Source organism: Lolium rigidum, chromosome 5, assembly GCF_022539505.1.
Source record: "Lolium rigidum isolate FL_2022 chromosome 5, APGP_CSIRO_Lrig_0.1, whole genome shotgun sequence".
NCBI lineage: Eukaryota > Viridiplantae > Streptophyta > Magnoliopsida > Poales > Poaceae > Lolium > Lolium rigidum.
The window spans coordinates 74,498,298-74,507,995 of record NC_061512.1 but is presented as its reverse complement, the minus strand read 5'-3'; the positions used below and the strand labels follow the sequence as shown (position 1 = coordinate 74,507,995).

Genomic DNA, 9,698 nt, shown 5'->3' with positions numbered 1-9,698 from the left:
CATATTTCTTTTATGAAGTAGTGCTAGTGGGATGGCAAAATACATTACTTAACCGAAGTATGCATCCAAGGTGTATACAAGATACAACCAAGAGTTTTGCTGGTTCGTGAAATACTAGATAGGTATACAAACTTCAATTGGATGAAGTGAGTATCGCGGAGTTGGAATCTTCACCGGATGAAATAGTCAAAGAGTTTTTGATTTCATCAGAAATGATGAAGATGCTTGCATTTGCAAGAAATTAAGTGGGAGCGCTGAGACATATTTGTAATACTTTATGTAGATGACATATCGTTGGTTATAAATGATGTAATTATATACTTGATTAAAAAGGTTTCATTGAGAATTAACTTCAATGAAAGGATATGAACTAAAACATATTTAGTGTCAAGATCTATGAAGATAGATTGAAACACATAATAAGTTTAAGTTAAAAGTACATAGAATGAATATTGAAGTAGTTCAATATAAAATATTAAGAATGTGTTCTTTTCATGTGAAGGTTTAAAAAAGACTTGAGTGTATCTGATACTCAATGAGGAAAAAACACATGAGTGATTATAGATCACGAATAATATGTACTCAATCAGATGTCCTGTGCTCTAAAGTGTTATGAGCATATACCAGAATGATTCATGTGATGATCATTGGACAACAGTAAGAATATCCTTGAGTATTTTAGAAGAACCAAGGATATATATAGTTTTGTATGGAGAAATGACAAACAAATCGCTGTAAGGTGTTGCACCGATATTAGTTTTGTTACATATAAAAATAAAATTTCAATCTCAAATTAGACTAAGTGTTGTTTAAAAGGTAGCACAATGAGCTAAGAGTTGTCTATGCTAGATTTAGATGAGTTCTAAATATTGTGACGGATTCTACAAACGAAGGCAGAGTATGTCATTTTTTGACAATGACTGAGGATGTTTAAGTCGAAGAGTTCTTTGAGAACTTGGTGTACTTCCGATAGTGTCAGAACTTTGAAGCTATATTGTGTATGACAATATTAGTGACATATTTCAAACTGCGGAATTAAGGTTCCACCAGAAGACTGAACATATATGATTATGCCGACTCATTTGGAAAATGAGTGATGCGTTGAGACGCAGATGAATTGCAAAATACATGTGTTTCTGAGCGTGTCAGATCCGTTAACTAAAACCTCTCCCGTGAGCAAAACATGATAAAGCACCGGAAGGCCAAGGTGTTATATCTTTACAATTGTAAACTAGATTATTGACTCTAGTGCAAGTGGGAGACTGTTGGAGATATGCCCAAGAGGCAATAATAAAGTGGTTATTATATATCTTCATGTTTACGATAAATGTTTACATACCATGCTATAATTGTATTAACCGAAACATTGATACATGTGTGTTATGTGAACAATAAGGAGTCCCTAGTAAGCCTCTTGTATAACTAGCTTGTTGATTAATAGATGATCATCGGTTCGTGATCATGAACATTGGATGTTATTAATAACAAGGTTATGTCATTGATGAATGATGTAATGGACACACCCAATTAAGCGTAGCATAAGATCACGTTATTAAGTTCATTTGCTATAAGCTTTCAATACATAGTTACCTAGTCCTTCGACCATGAGATTATGTAAATCACTTATACCGGAAGGGTACTTTGATTACATCAAACGCCACTGCGTAAATGGGTGGTTATAAAGGTGGGATTAAGTATTCAGAACGTATGAGTTGAGGCATATGGATCAACAGTGGGATTTGTCCATCCCGATGACGGATAGATATACTCTGGGCCCTCTCGGTGGAATATCGTCTAATTAGCTTGCAAGCATATGAATGGTTCATAAGAGACCACATACCACGGTACGAGTAAAGAGTACTTGTCAGGAGACGAGGTAGAACAAGGTATAGAGACACCGATGATCAAACCTCGGACAAGTAAAATATCGCGTGACAAAAGGAATTGGTATCGTATGTAAATGGTTCATTCGATCACTAAGTCATCGTTGAATATGTGGGAGCCATTATGGATCTCCAGATCCTGCTATTGGTTATTGGTCGGAGAGAAGTATCAACCATGTCTGCATAGTTCGCGAACCGTAGGGTGACACACTTAAGGTTTGATGTCGTTTTAAGTAGATATGGAATATGGAATGAAGTTCGAATTTTGTTCAGAGTCTCGGATGGGATCCAGGACATCACGAGGAGGTCCGGAATGGTCCGGAGAATAAGATTCATATATAGGAAGTCATATTCCAAGTTTGGAAATGATCCGGTGCATTTATGGAAGGTTCTAGAAGGTTCTAGAAAAGTCCGGAAGAAATCACCATGGAAAGTGGAGTCCCGGAGGGACTCCACCTTGCATGGCCGGCCAACCCTAAGGGGAAGGAGTCCCAGGTGGACTCCCCAAAGGTGGCCGGCCAACCCCCCCAAGGAAGGGGTGGGAGTCCCACCTTGAGTAGGATTCCCCCCTTGGGTAGGTTTTGTCCCTTTGGTAGGTTTTGGTTTCGGGTCTTATTCGAAGACTTGGATACCAACACTTGGGGATTTCCACCTATATAATGAGGAGCAAGGGGAGGGGGCCGGCCACTTCAAGCCACAACTTTGGCCGCCCCCTTTGTGGCCGGCGCCCAAGCCCCCCTCTCCCCAAACCCTAGCCTCTCCTCCTCCACATAATACTTCCGCAGCGCATAGGCGAAGCCCTGCCGGAGTTCTCCACCACCACCGCCACCACGCCGTCGTGCTGCCGGGATTCCGAGGAGGATCTACTACTTCCGCTGCCCGCTGGAACGGGGAGGAGGACGTCGTCTTCATCAACACCGTACGTGTGACCGAGTACGGAGGTGCTGCCCGATTGTGGCACCGTCAAGATCTTCTACGCGCTTTGGAAATCTTCAAGGGTTAGTCTCGTGATCCCCTCGTTGCTACCGTCTTCTAGATTAGATCTTGGCTTGTGTTTTCGTTCCTGCGGTAGGAAATTTTTTGTTTTCTATGCTACGAATCCCATCAAGGACACCGCCTCCGCACCACATATCACATGCCATATGTGAGCGATAGCTATCTGGGAATCCCCGCGGCTTCCTGCGGTGTCCCGCCGAATCCGCTGGATACTGACCGGATTTGAAATAGGGGTACACTTTCCATCGCTCAATAAATTCCGCGAAAAATGTTTTTAGGTCTATAGCACATCACTTTATGTGCTAATTTTTTTCCGTTTAGCGTGTTGGCGAACAGTGCACCAGCGCGCTCGGTACGGCCATTTCGCATCTCCCGAGGGGTCCGTTTTGGCCAGATGGCAAACTGGACGTCATATTTGGATTGCTCTAATTTTTAGGTTCAAATGATGATATGGATGTTATATTTAGATTCCTCTCATTTTTTTGATCGATTTAGACATATTATTTGTGGAATTTCGATTTTTTGATTTAAAGATATTAATTATTCCATATTAAATAGAAAAAAAACCAAAAATAAAATCATTTTATTGTTATTTGAATTCAATATTATTAATCATTGGTACTTATATATTCATTATTGTTTACTTAAGTAATTGTTTGGAATTCAAAAATAATGAGTTGTGACATCACGGTCCAAGGATTAATAGGGTTGATAGGCTATTATTATCAGCAAGGTATCAATTCTTTAAGGGAAGCTCATCCGAATGGAACCAAGAAGTTAAGTGTGTTGAGGTTGGAGTAGTGTGAGGATGGGTGACCGACTGGAAAGTTTAACCATGATTGTAATTTGACCTAAGATTAAGTGTACTTAGAGCTAAAAGTGTATGGGTGAAAGATAAACAAGTAAAAAAAAGAAAAAAAAATGGTGTAAAAAATTAAAATTTTAAAAAAATTAAAACTCTATGCCGACGGCTCGGCATATAAAAAAAATTAATTTTTTTTCTTTTATTTTTTTTCGAAAAAAGAAAATTCCAATTGTAAATTTTGTGTGCCGACGGTTTTGCCGTCGGCGTAGCGTGCTATGCCGAGGGCCGGGCTACGCCGACGGCAATATTGTCTATGCCGAGGGATCTAAACGCCGACGCCATACGCCGAGGGCTGCCGTCGGCGTAGCCTGCGCCGAGGGCCAGGCGTGGCTACGCCGAGGGCAGTTGGCCGTCGGCGTATGCGTCCATTCCTGTAGTGCCTGCATATGGCATAATGATTTTTTTCTTGAGACATAGAACTGGATTTGTTCGTGCAAAAGTTATTACAAAATCATCAAGAAACGCAGGAATTCTCAACAGCTCAATCCTCCAGAACTGGATCCTTCCAGATTACAATATTCCCAACAATTGGGTGCAAACAAGTGATGCTAAATCACCTGAGTGTTGATTCTAGTGCAATGCTGAACCAGAAGAACCTCTAACTAGATGAATAGGCGGGCTTCGTCCCGCTGTCTACATTTCGTTTTTTGCACAAGGTGACCAACGTGGAAAAATCAGAGGCGTTTTTGTTTACAACATCGCCAGCGTAGTGTGCAGTTAGCTTTTCTCAATACTGCACGCAACGGCCTGCTCCACCACCACCGCAGCCGACTTCAGCAAGGTGAGCAGGATTGCATTGGCAATGATGTTGAAGCACATGACATTCATTACCACACATCAAAACACTAAACCAAATCATAACCAATTAGCATAAATCACAAACTTTGTAGCCAAATGCACACATTCTTTAAATAAATCCAGAAGCTCGCATTCAATAAGTTTGTGCATATATTTCAGGAATACCAGCTACAAGTTTCAACCGGCATTGACCTACCATAGATTTAGCCTTATGTTGCATGGGTTGCATGTAAACGGTCTGCAAACCAGGCAGAACGTGACCTGGCGAAGTTGAGATTGGGAGCTATTTGTATATTTCCTGAACCCATGTACAGTACTAGAAGAGTAGAATTTTTTTCCACAACAGCGAGGTCTAGAAGACCCCAGAGAAACTCCATTAGACATGTGGCAGGTACAATTTACACAAAGGTCCTTTTACATCCCTCGCACGAAGAAACCAGAAATTTAAAGAAAGGGTCTCGGTCAATAAAAAACAGGTAGCACCTAAAGAAGAAAAGCAATCCAGTGCTCTGGTGCCTCCGCCACCGATCGCCGGCGATCTCGAGGCGTCACCGCCGAGACCAGAGAGCTGGGCACTCGAAAGCCCTACTCTAGCGATGGGTCCTTGCCGCCGGCCGTTGAGCTAACTCCGGGGACAAACCACTTGGAGAAAGCTCCCCGTCGAGCTCCATCAGAAGAAACCAATCAAGGCCTCCAAGAAGGAGGTTGAGAATGGGCCGCCCTGCCGGCGCAACGCAAGGCTCCATAGCACCTCGAAGACAAGCACCTTGGCAGCTGGTTCAGCAAGTCCACCACGGCCGCTCCCTCCTCGCCTCCACGGCCGGCCAGGGAGTAGAATGGTGAACACTTGCAGAAAAAGCAGCTTCGATGCCGAGGGTGAGATCCGAACTCCAGAGGGAAAAATGGCTCACCAGTCTTCTTCTCCACCTCACCACCACGGCCGGCCTGGAGAGGGAAAACAACAAGCCTTTCTACACCGGCACAGTACTCCTCCTCGCCACCATGGCCGGTTAGGAGCCCTTCCAGCTCATAGCCAGGGAGATTATATCTCAGAGCCACCTTTTTATTGAAGTAGGCGGCAGCGCCACTGCCCAGACCACACTCCAACCGGAGGAGCAGCAGCAGCAGGACCAGCAGTATCCCTAGAACATCAAGGATGCGGTGGAGAAGATCCAAGGTTCCGCCTAAACTACAGGGCATATGCCCAAACACCGGCAACTGCCGAAAACAAGAAGAGAAACTACAGAGGGAACCCTAGAATTACTCCGGCACCAGACCTAGACTAGCTCCGGCCAGCTACTCTAGCGGAGAGGTCGGCAGCGGCCCGGTCAGAGCTCTCCGCCTCTCAAAGCTACTGTAGAGGGACGAGAGAGGTGGAGGGTATGATGTACCAGCAGGCAGCAGCTATTGCTTGAGTTGTAATGGGCGAGTTGGCCCAGACTGCTGAGTAATAAAGCCCTGATACATCTAAATACCAGCTTCATTTCTCAAAAAAATAGACCAATCAAAATTTCTTTTCTAATCCTGCCAGCGAACAAAATGTTTGCAGGATAGAAGAAATGCCATGTCATCCTGATTTCGTGCTATTATGCACAATCAACTTTGTTATTTTACTATACCAGGACATACGGACAAGAAATCACACAATGCAATAGTTGTAAATAGACCAACCAGCTGGAATAACAGAATCGTGGATCACTCCCAATAATAACACATGCTATTCTTCCTAGTATAGCAGTACTTCTTAACATATGTGGGGTTCAGTCTTAACTCTGAAAATTGACAGATAATGAACAAATACATGTGTGATTCCCTTTTTGCTATGCTGCCTCACCGTAAATGAGAAGAAAAGAAGAGGTAAATATAGCCATCCTCTATTCGAAAATCTTCTCACCAGTTGAGAAAATCAAGAAAATGACTGAACTAAAAATACAGAGGTATCCTGGAACAAAGAAGACTGTTTTCCATGTCTCGGAGCTTGTTAGATCCATGTTAGATGCCTTTGAAGCCTCCAGAATATTTCCCGTGAGGCCAACACCAACTATCCCAGCTAATGTCCCGGCTGTATTTGAAACCCCCATCACTATGCCGGCAAATTTTGGAGCAACATCCATATGATTCACCGCAAACCCTGCTCTTCCCAGAGCCAGAAAACCAAGAGATACCGATGAACAGATCACAGTCCCTGAGGGCGTCCCAAATGAAGGAAGGGCCATAAGTGCAACGGCCGCAACAACAAACCCAATGGTGTTCAGGAGCTTCCTTGTCTTGGTAACTGATAAAATCCTTTTTGTAATCAAGTGATCAGCAACCACTCCACCAATATTAGAGAAAATAAACATGTTGAAATAGGGAAGCATCTTTGAGGATCCCATGTCCTGGAGGCTAAGCTTAAGGGCTAGTTCAAAATAAGTAGGCAGCCAGTTCATGATAACATACAAGGCATAGTGGAAAGTGAAGTTGTTCACGACAATTGTCCAAACAGGTAGACTGAAGATAATCCTTCGCCATGGTATCTTTACAGTACGAGGTGCGACAACCCCTCCAGATTGTGCCTTAATCTTCTCTCGAGACGCTACCTTTGGCATTGACACTTTTGGAAGGTCAGTGTGAGGTGGCTCACTGGAAAACTTGAACCAAATTACAGACCATGCAACTCCAAGTACCGCTTCAACAAAGAAAACAGATTGGGGTCCCATGTGCTTCACCAGACTTGGAAAAAACAGCATGCCACCGGCTGCCCCGAGGTACATCCCTGAGGTTGTTAAAGAAACTGAGCGAGAGCGCTCCTGCGGTGGCACCCATTGAGCCAGAACAGTGTGAATGGCAGGAAATATGAAACCTTGTGCTATACCAACAAAAAGGCGAGAAAGGACCAGCATGACTACTCTGTTGGGGTCCAGTGGAATTAGACCACATATCAAAGACCACAACATGAACGACAGCAGCAGAACACGTCTACCTCCCAATCTCTGAGCTGCCCATCCACCAGGAATTTGTGACAAAATATACCCATAATAAAACATGGATAGTATCATGCCCTTGTTTGCTTGATTCACATCAATTGCATCAGCTGCTACAGTGTACGCAATAGAGAAACCCACACGTTCAATGTAGCAGACATTAGTGCAGATGAATGTCAGCAGTACTATGACATAACGCCTTGGGAACTTCATTCTCGCCATTACCAACTAGCGATGAACCACTAAGTGTTGGTAGCAATCTTAATCAGGCCACCACTTGCTGACCACCCACGGGCAATCACCAGGGTTTACCATAAACCTGTCTTTCTTCCTTCCATCTCTAGGGATAATAGGATCTGAAACAGATAAAATACTGATCATTCACCGTTATGAAACAATGTGGGGGCTTCTTCAGCTGTACTTCACACATCCATAGCAGTTAACTGATCTTAGAAGAAATTCAACACAGACAAAGCACTATATGCTGCACATTAACTGAAGAGACCTGCTCAATGGAGAAAGCGAAATTACTTAGTTAGCTGAATCAAACCATGAATGTGAGAAAAGGGTTAGAATCCTACAGTAGCCTTGACTATAGTCTGATGCAAACTGTAATATGCAGAAACATAGTCTAGACTGTCACATCATTTACATTCCAAGAAAACGAAAGAAAACAATGCGAACAGATCTTGGATTCTGGTGCCCTTTATGCAGGAAACATGTTAATGTCGAGACCTGAACTGAGTAATGACTGAAGTTCAGGCATTACGGAACCAAGCTTGAACGTGCGACTGTGAGAAAGAACTAACTAAACAACCAGTCCCAAGAACATGATGTCTACAGTATTGAAATGTCGGAAAAGAGTTGGAATCGTACACTAGCCTCAACTATGCTTTGAATGCAAACTGCAATTTGCAGGACATAGAGTTCAGACTGTCACGCCCTTTACATTCCAAGAAAAGGAAAGAGAACATGCCTAGATAATCTTCAATTTTAGGTCCTTTTACGAAGGAAACATGTTCAGGTAGATGACTGAACAAGGCCATAGATATCTAAGCTGATTAACCGAGTACTGACTGAGCTTGATGTCACTCGTATCCGTGTACCACTAAAATGCACTGATACGTACAGGTAAATTCGCCATTTTGGAAAAGTGCAGTACGGGGATAAGTTTTACTATTTTTTAATTCACAAAAAAGTATATGAATAGAAACTAGGAACGGCAGATTACCTTCTTGTTTGCTCTCCTCAGGATGCCGAAGCAGACCCAAGCCTCTCCCCAATTGACAATGCTGAAGCCCTGTTCCAACTCCAAGTTCCAAAGGGATAGAATTAGACTTTTAGTTCTAGTGAGTGTAAACTGAATATGGACCAGCAAATCAAATCGTTAGTTAGATGTGCATCACCTTTACTAAGGCAATGGCACCAGGAGTGTGCCTTGGGTGGGTGCTGCCGCCGCCTGGAGTGCGAAGTGGAGATCTATGCCGCCGGCCTGCCTCCGTGCCTGGCTGCTGGCTACAGACTAGCCTTCTGTTTGAGAGGGCCAGAGGGCTGAGGGTCGAGTCGGGGAGCGGGGAGGAACCGAGGAAGGAGACTACCAGCCTGCAGGAGCTCGCCGCCGGCTCAAAGGCGAGCTCAAGGAGCGGATGGGAGGGAGCGGTCTGGTGAAGGCCGGCAGAGGGGAGCAGCGCGTCCGTTGTCTGGTGGAGGCCAGCGGCGCGGCGGTGGTCTGGCGGAGGACGGCGGAATGAGCGGCGCGGCGGTGATCTGGCGGAGGCCCTCGTGGACGAGGGTGAGGGGCAAAGTTTAGGACTGAGAAGAGATCCACGTGCGGAAACCACCTCGGCATTTCTCGGCCGAGCGTACGGCGCAATCCAAAACGGTGATCCAGGTTTCCATCCGTTTTAGGTTCGTTTGATTCGTAAGATAGAAAAATCATAAAATAGGGAAATATAGAATTAGAATGGCATGGCTACTTAAATTTTATACTTAAATTTTATGGGAAGATGATGTTGGATTATTAGGCAATTTCCGTGTGAGTTTAATTACCGAAAGCAAAATTACAGATGCACAAGCATACTTAACCATACACATCAGACTAAGCACATGCATCAGATCTGAACATGGAACAAGTAGCAGTGCAAAGTAGGAGAGTAAAAGCACGTACATCGCGACCGGGAAGGTGGCACCAAC

General features: G+C 44.0%; 1 protein-coding gene across 2 annotated transcripts; it reads right to left on the bottom strand.

Moving 5' to 3' along the window:
• Positions 1 to 6,416: 6,416 nt before the first annotated feature.
• LOC124651062 (probable anion transporter 7) lies at positions 6,417 to 7,818 on the bottom strand. Of its 2 annotated transcripts, XM_047190213.1 has the most exons (2): positions 7,137 to 7,818; positions 6,417 to 7,106 (listed from the first exon to the last, which is right to left on the bottom strand). In XM_047190213.1, the coding sequence occupies exons 1-2, from the start codon at positions 7,725 to 7,727 to the stop codon at positions 6,417 to 6,419; spliced, it is 1,281 nt and encodes a 426-aa protein (XP_047046169.1). In that variant the 5' UTR covers positions 7,728 to 7,818. The 2 variants fall into 2 exon arrangements, with proteins under 2 accessions (XP_047046169.1, XP_047046168.1); XM_047190212.1 differs by having other exon boundaries at positions 6,417 to 7,818.
• Positions 7,819 to 9,698: the final 1,880 nt, after the last annotated feature.

Coding starts and splice junctions, on each gene's coding strand:
- LOC124651062 (XM_047190212.1), bottom strand. CDS start 7,727: ATGGCGAGAATGAAGTTCCCAAGGCGTTATGTCATAGTACTGCTGACA.